The following is a 20,142-nucleotide window of genomic DNA, read 5'->3' on the forward strand; positions in this document are numbered from 1 at the left end:
CTTCTCTGGCGGCTCGATTCCGCTGCTCGGGTAACGCCAGAGGAATCGACGCATCTCTGGCGGTTCGATTCCGCTGCTCTGGCAAAGCCAGAGGAATCGAGGCTTCTCGGGTGCTCCGATTCCGCTGCTCTGGAAACGCCAGAGGAATCGACGCATCTCTGGCGGTTCGATTCCGCTGCTCTGGCAAAGCCAGAGGAATCGAGGCTTCTTTGGAGATTTCGCTGCTCTGGCGATTTCGCTGCTCTGGCGATTTCATTGTTCTGGTGTCCGGCTCCGCTCTGTAAGTAACAAGGTTTACTACCTTTGAGCTCTGATTTGTCAGTCCTTCTCCAATTGGTCTTTTCAGCTCTTGCCTCCAGATTTCTTCCACCAACGTCATTAAATTAGCCTTGAACGTCTTGGCTCTAGCTCTCGTCACTGGACCAACGGGCACACGTACCGGATCTTCACTCTGTGCAGCCTCTGAAACTCGGTTCTGCTTTGCATCCTGATCGCTGCTCTGAACTGCATCATTCTCCCTCTCTTGAAAAGGATTTGTCCTCAAATCCACAGCATCGCCTACATCAAAGGGGCTTAAATCAGTAACATTGAATGTAGCGCTCACATTATACTCACCTGGTAAATCGAGTTTGTAGGCATTATCATTGATCTGTTCCAATACTTGAAATGGCCCATCTCCCCGAGGAAGCAGCTTGGAACTGCCTCTGCTGTGGAAAACGTTCCTTGCGCATGTGAAGCCAAACCCAATCTCCAGGCTCAAACACTACCTTGCGGCGACCTTGATTAGCCTGCTCTGCATACTGTCGTGTGCGGCGCTCTATGCTAGCTCTGGCCTTCTCATGTATGTGCCGTACAAAGTCTGCTCTGCACTGACCATCCATGTTGACGTGCTCGGACTCGGGTAGGGGTGCCAAGTCCAGAGGGGTCAAGGGATTGAAGCCATACACAATTTCAAAAGGAGAATATTTAGTGGCAGAGTGTACAGTACGGTTATAAGCAAACTCAACATGAGGAAGACACTCTTCCCAATACTTGATATTCTTTTGAATTATGGCCCTAAGCAACGTAGACAGAGTCCTATTTACTACTTCGGTTTGACCATCAGTTTGTGGATGATAAGTAGTAGAAAATAACAGTTTCGTGCCTAACTTACACCACAAGGTCTTCCAAAAATAACTCAAGAACTTTGCATCCCGATCAGAAACAATGGTCCTAGGCATACGATGCAACCTAACAACTTCGCGAAAGAACAAATTAGCTATGTGGGATGTATCATCGGTTTTATGACAGGGTATAAAGTGTGCCATTTTAGAAAATCGATCGACAACCACAAAAATCGAATCTCGCCCAAACTTTGTTCTAGGCAAGCCTAATACAAAATCCATGGAGAGATCTATCCAAGGTGTGTGTGGGATAGGAAGGGGTGTGTACAAACCAGGTGAATTGACTCGAGACTTGGCTTGTTTGCATGTAATGCAACGACCACAGATACGCTCGACGTCCGTTTCATATGAGGCCAAAAAAAATGCTCTTGTAACACCGCCAAAGTCTTAGCAATGCCAAAATGTCCCATTAAGCCCCCACCATGTGACTCAAGTAACAACAGATTGCGTAGAGAACACCTAGGGACACATAACTTATTCTTGTGAAAAAGATAGTCATCATGTCTAAAGTATTCACTACTAGAAGACTGTGCACAAGCTCTATAGATCTCACCGAAATCCTCATCATGCTCATAAACACTCTTGACACACTCAAACCCAAGTAATTTAGCATCGAGAGTAGAGATCAGAGTGTGCCTGCGAGAAAGGGCATCAGCAACGACATTCTCCTTACCTTGCTTGTACTTGATGACGTATGGAAACGTCTCAATGAACTCCATCCACCGGGCATGGCGCTTGTTCAGTTTATGCTTGCCCTTTCAAGTGCTTCAACGACTCATGATCGGTGTGAATGACGAACTCGTTGGGCCACAAATAATGTTGCCACGTCTGTAAGGCCCTCACGAGCGCGTAGAGCTCCTTGTCGTATGTAGGATAGTTCAACGTGGCTCCACTCAACTTCTCACTGAAGTAGGCGATGGGGCGCCTCTCTTGCATCAACACTGCACCAATTCCAAGACCCGAAGCATCACATTCTATCTCAAAAGTTTTGGAAAAGTTAGGGAGAGATAATACCGGGGCGTGAGTGAGTTTGTGCTTCAACAACGCGAATGCCTCCGCTTGCGCTTTGCCCCACTTGAACTCCACGTTCTTCTTGATCACTTCGGTGAGTGGTGCGGCCACGCTGCTAAAGTGAGGTACGAATCACCTGTAGAAGCTAGCGAGTCCGTGGAAACTTCGTACCTCGCCAATGCTCGTTGGTGTCGGCCACTCCTGAATGGCGCGGATCTTCTCTTCATCCACCTGGACACCCTGCGCACTAACAACGAACCCTAGAAACACGACTCTATCCGTGCAGAACGTGCACTTCTTAAGATTAGCAAATAGCTTCTCTTTGCGAAGTACGTCCATAACAGATCGTAAGTGCTTCACATGGTCATCAGGATGCTTGCTATAAATTAGGATATCATCGAAATAGACTACGACAAAACGACCAATGAAAGTACGTAAGACATGGTTCATGAGACGCATGAACGTACTCGGAGCATTAGTCAAGCCGAAAGGCATAACTAACCACTCGTACAAACCAAGTTTTGTTTTGAACGCAGTCTTCCATTCGTCACCTTCCTTAATACGGATTTGATGATATCCGCTACGCAAATCAATTTTGGAAAACACACAAGCACCATGTAACTCATCAAGCATGTCATCTAAGCGAGGGATGGGATGACGATACTTTACCGTGATATTATTGATGGCACGGCAATCGCAGCACATCCTCATGGTGGAATCCTTCTTTAGGTACGAGAAGAACAGGTACCGCACAAGGACTCAAGCTCTCCCTTACGTGCCCCTTAGCGAGAAGCTCGCCGATTTGCCGTTCCAACTCTTTTGTCTCCTCCAGGTTGGTGCGATAGGCTGGTCGGTTCGGGAGCGTCGCGCCGGGCATGAAGTCAATCTGGTGCTCAATCCCTCTGAGTGGTGGCAGACCATGCAGTGTCTCATCTGGAAAAACATCTGCATAGTCCTGCAAAACCGAGTGAATAGAAGGGGGTAGGGAGGAGAGATCGTTAGCAGTAAACAAGGTTTCTCGAAACCGCAACAACACCATCGATCGTTCCTCCTTCACACATAGCTTGATATCACATGGTCTCGCAAGGAAAGACTTATGTGTCATACCCATCGGCTTGGCCTCCACGTGTTGTGCTCTGTTTTGAGTCGTGGTGGCTTCCTTGAGTAATTGCACCTGGTCCTCGTACACTTGTTAGGGGACTGAGAGGAACAAGGGTCATTCTCTTGTGCTGAAACTCGAAGGAGTACTTGTTGGTGAAGCCGTCATGGGTTACACACCGATCGAACTGCCAAGGGACGGCCCAACAAGATGTGGCACGCTTGCATTGGAATCACATCACACAAAACTTCGTCCTCATACTTGCCAAGTCGAAGCGGCACACGGACTTGGCTTGTGACTCTCACATTACCAGCGTCACTCAACCATTGCAAGCGATATGGTTTTGGATGTTTCACTGCGGTCAACCCTAGTTTCTCCACCATATGCTTACTAGCCAAGTTCGTGCAACTCCCGCCGTCAATAATCACGCTGCAGAGCTTGTCACGGACCAAACACCGCGTGTGAAAAAGGTTTTACCACTGCTCCAGTTCATCCGTTTGCGGTTGCATGGTCAAAGCTCGCCGGGCTACTAGGAAGTGTCCCTTGAGTGCATCCAGCTCTACCTCTTCCTCGGGTTCTTCCAATTCAGGCATCTCAGGGTCTGTGTCTTCCCCATCGGTGATAACATCTCCATCGTCTCGGAGGATCATAATGCGCCGATTCGGACACTCGCTCATGATGTGGCCGAATCCCTGACAACGGAAACACTTCTTATCACGGTATCTTCCCTCGGATGCGGTGACGGAGCTGGAATTTATGTTCCTCGGACCTCTGCCAATCTGATTCTGTCGGGGTTGTGTGGCAGAGCTGGAAGAGCGCTGACCGTGGCTTTGACTTCCGCCAGAGCTGAAAGTGCTCTGTCGCGGGCTCGGCTCTGCTCTGCTCGTTCGCCCGCTCTGCTCTGCGCTGCCGCTAGCGCTGGAAGTGTTGCGCTGGTTGTTGCCAGCGCTGCCACTGCTGCTCTGCCATCCGCCAGGGCTGAAGACGCCCCGCTGCTGCTTGCCAGTGCTAAAGGTACTCCGCTGACTACCTCCATAATTACTTCGCCTCTGGATTTGACTCTCAATCTTGATTGCCATATGAACCATATCTTCTAACTTAACGTAGTGTTGGAGTTCTACTTTGTCGCGAATATCCCACTGTAATCCAGCCAAGAAGCGAGCCATGGTAGCCTCCCTGTCTTCCACAACATTAGCTCGTATCATAGCCATCTCCATTTCCTTGAAGTACTCATCGACACTCCTACTTCATTGCTTCAATGTTTGCAACTTGTTGAAGAGCTCCCGGGAATAATGGTTTGGCACAAACCGCTTCCTCATCACTGCTTTCATCTCGGTCCAAGTTTGGATAGGCGGCTCGCCATTCCGTCTCCGACTAGTCACCATTTGGTCCCACCAAACGAGTGCGTACTCTGAGAATTCAATAGCTGCCAGTTTCACCTTTTTGAGCTCTGAATATGTGTGATAATCGAACAAGAGCTCCACCTTCTTCTCCCATTCAAGGTACAGCTCGGGATCATTCTTCCCTTGGAACGAGGGAATATTCATCCTAATATTATTGAGGTTATCATCCTGGTATTTCGGACCGTTCACTCGACGCCAACGCCCCTCTCCATCTTCCTCATACTCAGACTCCTCATCCTGCTCGTCACGACGGTGCACATGGCGAACTGGCATGCGCCAACCTCCAGGACCACGGCCACCCCCTCGACCTTTACGACCCCCAAAATCATCTCAAGTCGAAGTGGTATGGTATTGTTCAAACAAATCCATTCTCTGATCCATCGATGCTTTCACTCTATCTACCATGCTTTCGAGTTTGGACTCGAGTTTGGACTCCAGGAGTTTCTCCATCATCGATTGGAGAGCCTCCATTGGAAAATCCAGTGTTGAAGTTATGGCAGATGCCTCCTCCCTATGCAAACCCTGTTCAACATTTTTTGACATTATGACTGAAACAAAGAAAATGTTAGTAGCAATAAAACAAAATAAGACCTCACCACCTCAACACTCGTGTATCACACACATTATGGCTTTTACCCTCTATTGATCTCACCACTCTTGCCTTTTTCCGCTCTATTTCTCGCCTCAAGAAAATCGAACTCCCTCGATCTACCACGTGAAGCCAACGTACCAACTGCACAACGAGATCAACAAGCGCACTCGACGAGAGCACTCGATGTCACGCCTCACGAAGAACCACAGCAAACACACAGAAAAGATAGGACTCGACAAAAGAAAGAAAGACTCCTAAACTGCAGACTGGAACCCCAAAGTCAGTGCTGCGCAGAAAACAAACGCCGCAACTAGCTATGTTACCAAAAAAAAAAAAAAAGAACACACGAAGGGTTAAGAGACAAGAAGTTTCGAGATGTGCAAACACAACTTGGATGCTTTCTGCATTTCTTTTTCTTTCGTAATTTTGTTGTTGTCTTGTTTTTTTTTTTTTTTTTTTTTTTAAGCTTATGGAAAATGGAATGTAAAAGAACAGGTATAACAAACCCTAAAATTGTAACCCTTACGAAACCCGGAAAAGCTGATACCAACCGATATGATCCTCGCTGGTAACCTTTAAATTCCACCGGAACGAACAAATAACTATGCGCGGAAGACTTGAATGATAAATAAAGTAAATGATAAAGGGTGGAAGTTTGTCCCAAAACCCCTGAATCTATTCTACGTCGTTTCTAGAGAGCGGATCCCTAACCCCAACGTATGAATGATGCAGCAACTCGAAGACGCTGAATGACACACGACGAGGGATGAAGAACTCGTCGATTCGTCGATAGGTTGAATTCTTGTTTGTATAATCAAGAAGAATTCTAAACTTGAGAGAGAATAAACTCACAATATAATATCAAAAATCGTCTGTCTTCGTCCAACACAAAACAACCATATTTATAGGGAACAGGAAACCCTAACGTAAATAAGGAAACAAACGTAAACAAAGAAACAACGAAACTTGTTCAATAAGTCAAAAGAAAACCCTAACGAGAAAACCCATCGGCTCTGGAAACGTGCAGAGGAATCAAGTCTGCCCTGGCGGAATGATTCCTCTGCTCCGGTAAAGCCATAGGAATCGAGTCTTCTCTGGCGGCTCGATTCCGCTGCTCGGGTAACGCCAGAGGAATCGACGCATCTCTGGCGGTTCGATTCCGCTGCTCTGGCAAAGCCAGAGAAATCGAGGCTTCTCGGGTGCTCCGATTCCGCTGCTCTAGCAACGCCAGAGGAATCGACGCATCTCTGGCGGTTCGATTCCGCTACTCTGGCAAAGCCAGAGGAATCGAGGCTTCTCTGGAGATTTCGCTGCTCTGGCGATTTCGCTGTTCTGGTGTCCGGCTCCGCTCTGTAAGTAACAAGGTTTACTACCTTTGAGCTCTGATTTGTCAGTCCTTCTCCAATTGGTCTTTTCAGCTCTTGCCTCCAGATTTCTTCCACCAACGTCATTAAATTAGCCTTGAACGTCTTGGCTCTAGCTCTCGTCACTGGACCAACGGGCACACGTATCGGATCTTCACTCTGTGCAGCCTCTGAAACTCGGTTCTGCTTTGCATCCTGATCGCTGCTCTGAACTGCATCAACACCACCAGGGTAATTTCCTTTGGGTGACCGAAGGGCTCCCCGCCAGAGACGATCGAGGTAGGGGGAGCGCACCAAAGGCTCTGTGGGCGTCGGGTCTGCATAGGCACCTTCAATGAAGAGGCGTAGAGCCTTGTCCAGCACAGGCACCCACCAGCTTGGTGTCTTCGGTGCCTCATAGTTAATGCCGAGTGTTTGATCCAACTTCTTGTCATCGACCTTGTCAACAACTTCGTCCAAGTTATATCGGTTGCGCTGGATGGGAGTAGCTTCTATTCGGTCCAGTAGGATTCGGCAAGCATCATCAATCAGAAATTCCATACCGTGGCCTAATACCAACAAAGACTCCGGGGTTCGGCAAAAAGCCGCTAGAGTGTCTTGCAGAATTATACACAGAAATTGATGACCCTGCACAGTCAAGAAATACTAGGACCGATATTCCGTGATACCACGGATAAAGGCTTGGTTCTCTTGCTCAACCCTCTTCCTCTTGACATCATGCAATTTGTTTTCAAATTCTTGGGTAAGGGAATGGCGTAGGGCTTCAAATTCTTCATCTTTATTCTTGATAACCCTTTCTAGTTCGGTGTTAAGGGAATCCCTTTCCACCTTCATCTGATATGCTTCAGCCTTGGTCTGACGGAGCTCCTCCTCCAAGCTGGTACATCTCCCCAGCGCAGCCAACAAATTGTCCTCTTTCGTCTTCAATTCGGCAGCTGCCCTCTTAAGATGACGAGAAGTGGACAAATTTCTCCTGCACAGTCAAAAATGGGGAAAAAAAGAGAAATGAGTATCCATATTCAAAATAATAATATATATGGGGAGGGAAAATAAATACCACTTCAATGGCTAAGCAGAGCTCGTCGGCAAAAGCCACTAAGTCAATCGAATCAAATTTCTGAAGGTCAGATGAAACAATCTGAGCTCCCATTTGTGACTGGCATTCCGCGCCAGTTAGGTCCTTAAGAGAACGTGGGCCAGGAAATACAGGGAGAGAAGTCCCAGTGTCTTAAACTTGTCCATCCCCACCAGCCTGCACTGGGCTAGCAAAGAGAAGTTGAAGATAATCGTCATCACCTGAAGCACCTGGGGTGGTTTTCTTTTTCTTCTTCTTTGAGCTGGTCGAATCAGGCTACTTACATCTCCTATGCAGCAAGGGTTGCTCATTATCACCAGAAGCTTAATCAAGAAGCTGGAGTTGAGTTGGGGTAAAACGAGGTTCTCCAGGGTTAAAAGAGGCAGGATCAACTTGGTACCGGTAGTAGTGTCAGCACCTGCCTGCACATGCGCGGGCACAAAGGTCAAACCAGAGAGCTTGCCTCAATTTTTGGTCTTCCACATGCCTGCACAGGATAACATATATTTTTAAGAAAAATGAGAGAGATAGGGTATTGACGACAACACAGAGACAAGAAAAGATGAATCTCATAGATAACAACAGAAAGGAAAACTAAAGGAACTATACCAACGGAGGTAGCAGGATATTTGAAAAATAGCCCTGCACCGGCAAGAATGGAGGGCGTAGATATCAATTCCAAAACATTGAATTCTTTTTTCAAAAAGCTTCGGTTTAAAGCTTGGATTAGGTGATACTCAAAATCAGTTAAGCGAGCTTTATTAGGAGGGTTACTATGTTTAAGACGATGCAACTCTACTTCGGAAGTACCTGCGCATGAGGTCCAATCCTCATTCCGTACCTTAACGAAGAAATATTTATCATGGAATTTCTTATCTAAGGCAGTCAAACTCTTTAAAAAATCTAAACGACTATCGGTCTAGAAGTGAAGTTATAATGACAACTGATTTTCTTTATGATTTGTGTTTTATGGAAAAGCTCTGCACTGTGGGGATAGTCATTAACAGTGCAGAGAATGTGAAGGCCCGTCATATAGCCGCCGAGGACAGTTGGAAGAAGGGAACACCAAAACGCTCACTGATATCCACTAAAAATTTAGAGGGTGGTAATTGGAGACCCGATTCTACTTGATTTACCCATACCGGGATTATATCTGACGAACAAGCATCAGGCATATCCTCCGACGGAAATTGGAGGCGCATCTTGAAATCAGGATCATCCGTAGGGATACGAAGTTTTCGCCTTATTTCTGGCATATCGGAAGTAGTTAGGATGGAGTGGGGGAAATGATTGTAGGCACATGTCAAATCATCTTCCCTATTGATCTCCTCTTGGCGAGCACCAACGGTAGCCATGGTGGTTTATATATATAGGAACAATCGGGAAGATATCTACAGAATAGGAAAAGAGCGATCGAATAAGTAATCAAGAAGGAGAAGAGAAGCCTAGTACCTGGAATGGAAGGTGATCGAACCAAATGGAGCAAAGAGGAAAACCAGGGGGCGGCTGAAAACAGATGCAATAAGAAAAGGATAATGCGTTAGTGGCAGAAGAAGAAGAAGAAGAAGAAGAAGAAGAAAGAGGAGGAGGAGAATTGAAAACGGCGATTATTTATAAGGAGAGTCAGAAGGGGAAAAGGTGGGAAAATGATTAGGCTCGAAAATCGTGGGATTTGAAAGGAACGGCCTAGATTTCATCAAATAAAGGGAAGTTATAAATAAAGGGCTGAGATTAATGCAAGTCAATGGTGAAAAATAGGGAGACGGAAGCAAACCCTGGAAAAGTAAAAAGTGGATGTCAGGCATTAATTACCTACTGTGTTAGTTGATTTGACATAATGACGTGTATAAGGGATTAGCTGCGCAGGAACGATAGTAAATGAAAGACACTGGCTACGCAGAATTAATAATAAAAACCTATGCTCGAAAAAACTTCATGCTTACTCGTTTCTTGGAGACTGGGGGAGAGTAGCTGATGATGAATCAAATACTCATCAGCGTTTGATACTCCTTTTATTATTATTATTATTAGGGTTAAGGTGCAGATAAGCCCCTGAAGTGTGAACCCTTAGAGCGATTTGCTCCCTTTACTAACTGTGTGTGCAACTTACCCCCTAAACTACCAAAAATCGCACATTTAACCCCTTCTTGACTAACACCGTTAGTCAACGTTAGATAGTGATTTTTTCTTTTGTTTTTTTAATTCTAATTGTGGGGCCCACCTTCCTTTCTTCTTCTTCTTCTTCTTCTACGCTTCTTCCTCCTCCTCACACTGCATCTCTCTGCATCTCTCTTTCTCACTCTCACCAAACCGTCAACGGCGGCGCCTCCCTCCCGACGGCAAGTAAATCAAATACCCATAACAAGTAAATCTCCAGGGCAAGAAAAATAGAAAATCTCAATTCCTGAAACTCGGACAAGTAACGCTCGGCAGAAGGCAAAATCACCACAAAATAAATAACGATGGGAAACTCGGATTCAAAAAGCTTAGATCTACAGCAGCTAAAAACAGGATCTTACACACCAACATTAGTTCATGCTGACAAGAAAGCTAATGAAACCAAACTCCAATGAAAATGAAATCAAACTCCAATAAAAAGAAACAATAGCAAAGGATATGATTTGCGGACGGTGGCCATGAGTGAGGGATAGATTTGTTAAATAACATTGGCCCAAAAGTGGCCCAATCTCCTTCGACCTCCGGCGAACAGCGGCTCTCCCTCTCGTCTTGATTTAGCAATTGACAGCAGCAGCAGCAAAAGTCGGTCACCACCGCCTCATCTCTCATCTCCATCTCGACTCGCTTCTCAGACCGGATACCCCAGCAACCCTCCTCCTTGGCAATGACAGCCGCCGTGGCCTCCGTTGCTTCCCTCGATCTCCCCCTTGGCGACGACGAAGCGCCGCCGCCTCCCTCGGTTTCTCTCTCGCCTCTCACATCACAGATCCCCCCCCTTTCTCCGAACGGTGACTACAGCAGCGACAAGCCGCTGCTCCGCCTTCCTCGGACCCCGATGGACAATGACCTCCAGGCCACCGTCGTTCTCTCCCGTCACACCCTTAGCAAAGCCCATATCAGCCTAGGCCAGTCCATTTCTCTCTTTGACCATGGCCGGGCAGTAGCAGTAGAGGGGGATACGAATTGTAATAAAAAAAAATGAAGAAAACTACAAGTGGGCCCCACAATTTGAATAAAAGAAAAAATTACTAACGTTGACTAACGGTGTTAGTCAAGAAGGGGTTAAATGTGCGATTTTTGGTAGTTTAGGGGGTAAGTTGCACACACAGTTAGTAAAGGGAGCAAATCGCTCTAAGGGCTCACACTTCAGGGGCCTATCTGCACCTTAACCCTTATTATTATTATTATTATTATTATTATTACAAGCGAATCAACTAGGATCGAAGGCTTGCAATCGCTTAATAAAGAGTTTACCTGCGCAGTCATGATCAAGAGGACTTCCCAACGCAGACCGAAGGAAGATCCTATCCATACTACTTAACCCAGCCAAGGATGCTAAACTCCACGCTGCACCGCTAATATACATGCCTGCGCAGGCAAAAGCTGTACCTTTCATCTGAAAAGCTGCAAGTTAGTTAACTAAGAACGTACCTCAGATAATGATAGCTATCTGCGTCTGTACATGTAGAGTATACGAGGATTCAAGAGGACAAAATTAACCCTATTCATGTAACCTCTATAAATACCTCTTATTCCTCGTTGTAAAGACCAGAATGAAAATGATAACAAAAGATGAAGTGTTCTACAAGTTCTTCAGCTTAGTTTCTATTTTTTTTGTAATTTTGAGGACTTCAGGTTTATATTCCGTCTATATTTCTTGATTATGGGTCATTATGCTTTTCTGTTTCACCAACTATTAATAGTGCAAAGGAGAAAATTTTCTTTTTCTCTAAATTTTTGAATGATCTCCAGATTTCTTCTAAATAAGCTGTTAATTAATTCCCATTAATTCCGTTATCCATATTAATATAAATAAAATAAATAACAAAATTAAGATTAAAAAAGTTATATATATATATATTAATATAAGAGCATTTCTTAAGATATAAAATAAGAATCATTTTCAGCCCTTAGATCATCAAGATCTACGGTTGATTCGTAATCCTGTTGGATGGATTTATGGTCCTGAGTTCGAATCTCAAAGGTAGCAATTTTTTTTCCACAATTCATACCTTTATACAGCGAATTCATACGTGTTCTACATAAAATTCATATATTAAAAATTGCTCTTATTTCTTATTTTAAGATGTGCTCTCACGGTAGTCCACCCCTATATATATATATATGTAGTCATATCGATTAATGTTTGAACCAATTTACAATTTATAAACTCATACCAATCTCAAATATAATTAAAAAAAAAATATTTTACAACTCGTTCTCGTCCCGAACTTGTATAATGATACCCACTTATTACCCAAGCTCATTTATAATCGTTTTTCTAATTTAGATTCAAAGTTAAGGTAGGGAATATCATTGAAACATAAAAATTGTATTAGAATTTCATAAATTAAATAATTACATGTATATATAATATTTTTAAATACAATAAAAATTATATTGTGTAAGAAATGAGAGAGATGAGAGAAAAATATTTTATTTTAAAACTTCTAATTTGTATGGATTTCTTAGTTTAAATCTATTATTTAATACTCCTATATCAAATTAAAGCTTTTACCACGATCTTTAATTTGATATGTATATTGAATATTTTTGTTATTAACTACAAAATATTTTTTTAGGAAAAAAAGAAAGATAAAAATGAGAATAAAAATAAAAAAATAAAAAGAAAAAAAAATAATAAAGAAAGTATGATAATTATAAAAAAAAGTTTCTATGTTTAGTTTGAGATTTTTCCATATTTTTTCATGTTTAAATTAGGGTTAAGGTGCAGATAGGCCCCTGAACTGTACACCCTTAGAGCGATTTACTCCCCATACTAAGTGTGTGTGCAAAATAGCCCCTAAACTATCAAAAACCTAACATTTAAACCCTCACGACTAAACGACGTTAGTCAACGTTTGGTCAATTTTTTTTTTTTTTTTTCAAAATTGCTCTTGCTGCTGCGTCAATGGCAGCGGGAAGAAGAAGGAGGCGTGCTGTGGCTGGTGGTTCAGGAGCAGCTGCCAATCTTCTCAGCGCTGGATCTGCTGAAATTAGGGAGCGTGGGCATGAAGCTGCCCCCAAATTGGTCCCCGCCGAAGCCTTGATCCACAACCCCGAAGCCGCCGCTGAAATCGAACTCGGCGGCGGAGCCAATTTGGAGGGTTTTACTGAGATTGGCCATTGCAGGATCCTCCACATCTCCCATGACCCAGCGGATGAAGGCCTGCTCCTGGCTGGGGGAGACGGCGGCAGACTCCGACAGCACGCTCTCCCAGTCCTCCATGGCGAATTTCTCCGGGTTGCCGCCGCCGCCGTCGAGAGAAGGCAGGACTGGGAGCAGGTCGGCTCCGCCTCCGGCATTGGAGCTGGTGGCAGTGGTGGAGTCTTGCTGCCATTTCGGGGAAGGGTTAGTGTCCGAAACCGCCGCCACGCCGGCCGTGTCGGTAGAAGCAGCACCACCCCCGCCGGTGCTCCCGCCGAGAGATGAAGACAGTGTTGAAAAAAAAAAAAAAAAAAAAATTTGACCAAACGTTGACTAACGTCGTTTAGTCGTGAGGGTTTAAATGTTAGGTTTTTGATAGTTTAGGGGCTATTTTGCACACACACTTAGTATGGGGAGTAAATCGCTCTAAGGGTGTACAGTTCAGGGGCCTATCTGCACCTTAACCCTTTAAATTATGCTAAAAGCTCTAGAATTGCAGAGATTTGAAATAAAAATCTCTCATGAAGCTACGTAAGACCTAAAATTAAGGAGAGTCAAGAAATCCCAAACTGTATTTATTTATATAATATAATAATATATAATGATTCCTAAGCAAAATTACTCAAAATACAATGGAGGGGAAGTGCATTTACACAATTTTCCTTGTAAAAAAAATCATACTGTTACTACCCTACGAAATATTTTGCTAATATATTAATTATATTAAACTAGATACTTATTTGTAAGCTTCATTATCCCGTCAATATAAATATAATGTTGTATAATTTTCAGAGCACAATGCTTCCAACAATCATTGAACACGATCGGATTCAATCCAACCCAAAATATCCAGTAAAGATCCATGTGAAAGTACATTGTTGTCGACTACATTTTTTTTATATACACAAGTATGTATGTATGTGTGTATTTATTTGTAAACAGAAAAAAAAAAAAAAAAGTGTCGACAGCTTGAGCATCAACTTATACAAAAGGGCACTATCATTTTCTACTCGAGAACATGTATTGCCTAATTACATATGATATCTATTAGAATTCTGCTACCAAATTGCTCTCAATCTTGATCATCCACCTCATGGAAAGGCAGAGGCACTGTCTTCACAGCTCTAAATTTCCCTGCATTATTCAGATGCTCATTCTCCAGCCTAATCCAAAACAAAAAAAAAAAAAAAAAAAAAATTAGTCTTCAAATTAACATGAATCAAATGATCTCTAACTTATTCAACATCAAGCCCTAATCTTGGAATGTTTTTCACCTGTAAAAATTCCACTGTCCTCTTCTTACAACCTCAAGTGCTGCTAAGAAGAGCATGGTAACTCTGTAGTCAACCTTTTCAAAGTTGTAGTGAAAAACTGTCTGCAACCAAGCTAGCCTGAGCACTAGGTTCAACCCCTGCACCCATGCAACAGAATCTTCTTCATCAATAAGAATCCTGTATTAGGATGAATAGATTCCATGTTGACAATACTAGATGACTAACCAAAGAGAAGTAGTAGATGAACTTGTGGCGCAGGACGAGCTCGTCTCTGAGCCATGGATTCTTGGAGTGGAACTGGAGGAGGCCCCAGTCCTTGACAAAATCCCAGTAGAGCTGATACACAGTTGCAGCGCTTGACATGATCACCACGAGGCAGAGCCACCCCACCGTCTTCTCCTTCTCGTATGCCACTTTGGCTCCTGCGGCCAGCATTGCAGACACATACTTTCCTAGGTTCAGAAGATGGCTCTTGTGCCCTTCATCAAACCAACGTCGAGCACACTGCACATAATAACACGTTCGTTTAGGTTTAGGCGTTACTAGCAGCCTTAAAACAGATCAAAATTTGATAAGCAGAGGAGGGAAACCTGCAAAGCTCTCCAATAATAAGGTAGAAATGAAACTGCATAAGCCAAGTCTTTGTAGTATGTTGTGCTAGTGCAGTAGTTGTAGTCTTGAGTTTTGTAGCTCCCAGTTATGTAGTAGCATGCTATATACTCTATGTTTCTAAGTGTCGGGACCTGATCCAGAACGAAGAAACAGACGAATCAACTCAAAAACTTCAAGATTAATTCATCTGGATGTAGCTTAATTGAATGATGAATGAGCTTGATTACCTGGCTACAAAGTTGATCAGCCATGAAAAAGTCTAGCATCAGGACCTTATACAGAGGCGATAATACGATGTTTCTTATTACAGAAAGCAAACGGTAACGACTTGACTTGTAGATTATGTTGAAGGGACAGATGAGGACTATAATGAAAGCCTGCAAAAAGAAGTGATCAGTTTACTAATTGTGCAAGCAAACTGATCTTTTATTACTTGTTTTAGGGACATTGTTATTTAGTCGACAGTTACCAGCAGTAGAAGGCCCGGGATTGCTTGGACTTGAGTGTAGGAGTAGCCCTTTTCCACGAGCGATAAATGGACAAACAAGACTCCGACCACAGCAGCCATGGATGAGGTGCAAATCAAGAACACATCTCTGTACTTGAGCTCCTTTGTGGGGCAGAGTTCAAAGATGAAGCTGTAGTTTATACGCGTTTTTCTCCACGCGAAGATATTGCATCCAAACAGGAAGAGATGCAGAAACAGCATGCCAAATATGCTGCAAAATTTGAAACAAATTCTTCTTCAGATTATTGATTCTGAAAGATAACATGCAATCTGCAAAAATGAAGCGCGAACTTGCCTGAGCACAGGGTAGACCGTTTCCATGTACACCGTGTCTGTCTTAGATCTATACATTCCTGTAATATGAGCCATGATAACATATCCTACAAAGAGTGCCACGAAGCCCCCAGCGAACAATCCTGATCGTTGAAAAGAAAAAAATCAGCTCAGTCTCTCTTTATTGCATCTATTGATGAAATTTGGTTGTCCTGTTTAAGGTTCAGTTCATGAGATGAAGCCACTAGTTATCATATTAAGCAGATTCAGTCTATTTCAGGCTAATCTTGCATTAACTACACATGATCAAAGATCTAGCATTTTTTTAACATTATCTTAAAAAAAAAATTCACTGGACACCAATTTTTGGATGACTCACCAATAAAAAAGGTGACAGCATGCGATTCTTTACGCTGAGTCGGCCTAAGATACTTCATGGCCTTTCTTTTATCCTCTTCAGCAAAATGCTTCACAAAAAGCTCCTCAACCTCATCTGCTAATTTCAGTGCCTGCCACCGTAATGAAATTTCATGAGTTTGAGACAAGAAAATCTAGGATTCATAATAGGAAATCTAGGCAATTGCAAACTTCCATTGCCACAGACCCCACATCCAATCATCTTCCAGTCACAATGCTTATTATTGCAAGACTATTGCTTTTCATGACCATCACACATTTTACACTCACAAGACAAAAAAATGCAACTTTTAAGCTATGTGGATCACCTTGTCTGAACTGTTGAAGAATGAGCTCTCTACCACTTTTAAGTAAATGGGAAGAGCTTGTTTGTTCGTCACCTGAGAAAGCAACGTGGAAGTTTCGTCTGTCATGAACATGATGAGCAACGCAAGAAATAGTGAGAAAAAAAGATGAAGATTGGCAAAGCGTATACTTACTTTGTCGAATTTCTTCAAAATCTTCACAAAAGCAAGCATGTTCAAGTTCCTGAAAGAATTTAAAGAACAAAATTCAATTTTCTAAGAGCAAGATAAGAAGCTTTAAGTTATAGCAAGGCAGAAATGTGCAGAGAATTAAGATCACACCTATAAGTTTTGAGGTAGCCTAATCCTTTGTAGAGCTCAACAAAGGCACCCCTAATCATTTTTTCTGCATGATGAAGCTTTTTCTTGTTAATATGGAGCTTGTTTCTCTCTGGACCACATTTTTTCGACGTCTGGTTCACCAAATCATCCCACAACAAGTAAGTGATGGCTGAAAATGTACGGGTTGGATTCGTGGCAGGAATGTTGATTCTCAAGTTCTTCCCTTGGCAGTTGATCACGCAGTTGGAGACGGACTTAAGTCTTCCCTCCCCTTGCTTCATTCTCATTGATCTTCCAAGTTCACCCGATTTGGGAGATTCGGAAGATTTCATATCATCTTTATCAAACTCTTTGCTTACATTCTCCAATCCCGGCTCCATAGCTGCTGTATACTTGATGGACTCTTCATCTGTCAGCAATCAGAACAAGTTTGATGAATAATACAAGTAGCAAAATCATGACATAGTTTTCAATCATAACTAAACCACTAGTGTTAATGAATGACCAAATGCATTTCTTGATCATGCAAAAAACTAGAGGAAATCTGCTCCATACCACATGATATAGTGCCTGAAATGGACTCCTCCTCCTTAGACGAAGGCCCTTTAGCCTGTTGCTGCTGCTTCACCGCAGCCTTAAGCTCAGTGAGAATCTCCATTTGTTTCAACAACGACTCACCCCTCTCAAGGAACTCCTTCTCCTTTATTCTGTAAAACTTGTTCACTTTGTTGAGTTGGAGATCCAAACAAGCAAAGAACTCGACTGCAGCATCCGTGTCAGCAACTTGCTCCAGCAGCTCAGTCTCATACATGTCTGTCTTACTAGCCGAGCCAGCAAGCTTGCGGTGAACCTAAAACACGGTACAGAATCAAATAAAAAGCTTCGAAATGAATCAAACTATCAACTCTGGAGATGCAAGGAGGCAGAGAAAAAGTACTTGAATGACCCTTGGCTCTCTCTGCTTTCTGTCAAGAAAAGTATGCTTTCTCAAAGAAGATATGATGAAACTAGAAAAGGAACTACTCTTATGTTTCTTGCTGTTGGCATTTTGGTTATCGAGTGTGTGTATTTTCTTGACGGCCTTCTTGAGCTGCCAGTAATCCACAAAGGCTTCTTTCCATTCAGGAACCAACTGCCCCTCAAACTGCTTAGTGAACTTCACCATTTTTGGACAATGCAGATAGGCCTAAACCTCTAAATTTATGGTGTCTGAATTGGTGAGTGAAGCAGTGTAGAGGGGTGAGATCCCATTATATATGGAGAAGAAAAGGAATCTTGATTGATGGCCATGGAGTGATGCTCAGACAGCACATTCTGTTTATATCCTCTACGCGTATCTTTTATCCTATGCTCCTCCCACTTGGAAGGTATAAGGAATGGTTTGATTTCACCGGAGGTAGCTGCTCTCGGACAACATGCTGCTGCTTTCAAAAGGTTGTAAGAAAAGGTGTCCATTTTGCCATTTTTGCATAGGAGAAGTTTGTTTATTAAGAAAGTTTTCTGCTCATCAAAAATCAAGAGGTCATTGGCTGAGTATTTTGCTAATCACACAAAAACTGATTCTAATTAGAGCAGCCAGAAATCCACTAGATTTGAGGATAAGAAAAGGTGTGTAGTAATTCGAATTCTCCCACTTTCAAAAGAAAGGATTTTTTGTTGGTTGTTTTGATGCATTAGTGGTGAAGGTATTATTTTAAGAAATGGTGGTTGTTGTAGTATATTGTTTTCTGGTAAGTCCGAAAGCAGTTGTGAGTGAGATGCTATTATTAATCAGTGCTACAACTAGTGATTATTGGTGATGAAAGTTCTAAGTTCTATTCTTCAATCTCTATCCATGTTGTCAAGGATAGCTACGTGTCGGGTGCAGTGATGTAACCAACGTGGACTCGAAGATGTGCCGCTCCTTTTCTTTTTTGCATCAAATTTCATCGGAGGTAGAATGTGATTTCCAATTCTAAGATTTCAAATTAGGAATTATGAATATATGTTTTTTTTTAATAACAAAAAACACGATTGCCTTTAGTGGATTCTGTTGAGGAAGTTTCCAATATAGTTGAAACACAGTTTTTTGGAAAATTATAGTATCATATTTTAGTGAATTAATATTTTCAAAGGCAAAATAGTAGTAGTAACTTTTTATAAGGTATAGAAACAGCACAATTCTTGAAATCCGAGAGAGGGAACATTTTTCTAGCTCAGTGCATTTAATTATACTATCAAATACTGCTGTGTTCAAATTTTGCCATGTTTGACTTGTACAAGTTTAAGTGAAACCCTTTTTCTTTTAACTTCTATTGTAAGTTGAAAATTATAAAAGGCAAAGTTCTTCTTTATTTTCCAATATGTTTTTGTGCGGTTTGGCAATTCGTAAATAATCTGACGCAATTTGATACGTAAGAAAAGTTAAAGTAAAAAGGGAACCTTGCTCTAAATTCATCTAAGACGTGAATATATAATGTAAAAGTTTGGACCCAGATTTACAGCTAAAAACCCTTGCATTTAACAATTTTCGTCAAAGTTATCTCAAAAAAGAAAAAAGTAATTCTCATCCAAGTCAGAATTAGATGATCCGATGGATCATAATCCATCAATTATGCAAAAACACCTCAACGAGTGTCAACAAAAAGGCACCAAATGTTTAAAACACCCTTTTGTCTTTTTTTTAATAGTTCGAACAATTAATTTTAAAAATAGTGTATGATGGTAATCTTAAATTTCAGATTTTTACCTGGCGGACACAACACACTATTGTTTTTATGGCGTGGATATGTCATTTTATCGAATCTTGATTTGTTGACAAGTTTTGACCCTTGTGGGACGAATTGCCACATTTTTTTTTTTTTTTTTTGTAATTTGTATCAAAAGCAAATTACTATTACATTATACGCTTATTGAATGAATGATTCTATGGTCAAATTACATAACTTTTTTCTTAAATTGAATTTGTTGTGTAGGGCTCGTTTGATATGATTTATCTTTTTTGTGTAGTTTATCGACTACTCCCTCCGTCCCACGAAATCTTGACACGTTTTCCTTTTTGGGTCGTCCCATGAATCTTGACACATTTTTATTTTGGGTAATAATTATTACATTTTCTCTCCTACTTTATCACTTTTATTACTCCATCTCTCCTACTTTATCACTTTTATATTTTATTAATTACACACTTAAAACACTAATCTACAACTTCTTAATTCCCGAATCCAAACGTGTCAAGATTCGTGGGACGGAGAGAGTATTTCAAAAAAACAAAGCATGAATAATACAGATTGTTCAATTCCTTGACATATGTCAAACATAGGTGCGTCTATTTTGATGGAAAATGAGAGAAAAAATATATTTTCATCTATTTTTCACCATTTCCCATAATGGAAAATTTTGTTCTGACATGATGAATTT

The 20,142-nt window shown here is 42.1% G+C and overlaps 1 protein-coding gene across 1 annotated transcript; it reads right to left on the reverse strand.

The window, feature by feature from the left end:
• Positions 1-13,862: 13,862 nt before the first annotated feature.
• On the reverse strand, positions 13,863-18,227 carry LOC131024451 (phosphate transporter PHO1 homolog 1). The gene is made up of 13 exons (XM_057953963.1): positions 17,681-18,227; positions 17,299-17,593; positions 16,744-17,152; positions 16,597-16,645; positions 16,426-16,497; positions 16,080-16,209; positions 15,723-15,843; positions 15,389-15,638; positions 15,147-15,296; positions 14,898-15,050; positions 14,533-14,811; positions 14,308-14,444; positions 13,863-14,196 (listed from the first exon to the last, which is right to left on the reverse strand). The coding sequence occupies exons 1-13, from the start codon at positions 17,906-17,908 to the stop codon at positions 14,106-14,108; spliced, it is 2,364 nt and encodes a 787-aa protein (XP_057809946.1). The 5' UTR covers positions 17,909-18,227; the 3' UTR covers positions 13,863-14,105.
• Between the last annotated feature and the right edge of the window lie 1,915 nt (positions 18,228-20,142).

This window comes from Salvia miltiorrhiza, chromosome 5, assembly GCF_028751815.1.
Source record: "Salvia miltiorrhiza cultivar Shanhuang (shh) chromosome 5, IMPLAD_Smil_shh, whole genome shotgun sequence".
Taxonomy (NCBI): domain Eukaryota; kingdom Viridiplantae; phylum Streptophyta; class Magnoliopsida; order Lamiales; family Lamiaceae; genus Salvia; species Salvia miltiorrhiza.

Bases quoted from the DNA above. Each gene is read 5' to 3' on its own strand.
- LOC131024451 (XM_057953963.1), bottom strand. From the start codon at position 17,908: ATGGTGAAGTTCACTAAGCAGTTTGAGGGGCAGTTGGTTCCTGAATGG. The intron at 17,153-17,298 runs GTATGGAGCAGA...GATTGCTGACAG, and splicing joins TTCAGGCACTATATCATGTG to ATGAAGAGTCCATCAAGTAT. The intron at 15,051-15,146 runs GTAATCAAGCTC...GTTCTGGATCAG, and splicing joins CTGATCAACTTTGTAGCCAG to GTCCCGACACTTAGAAACAT.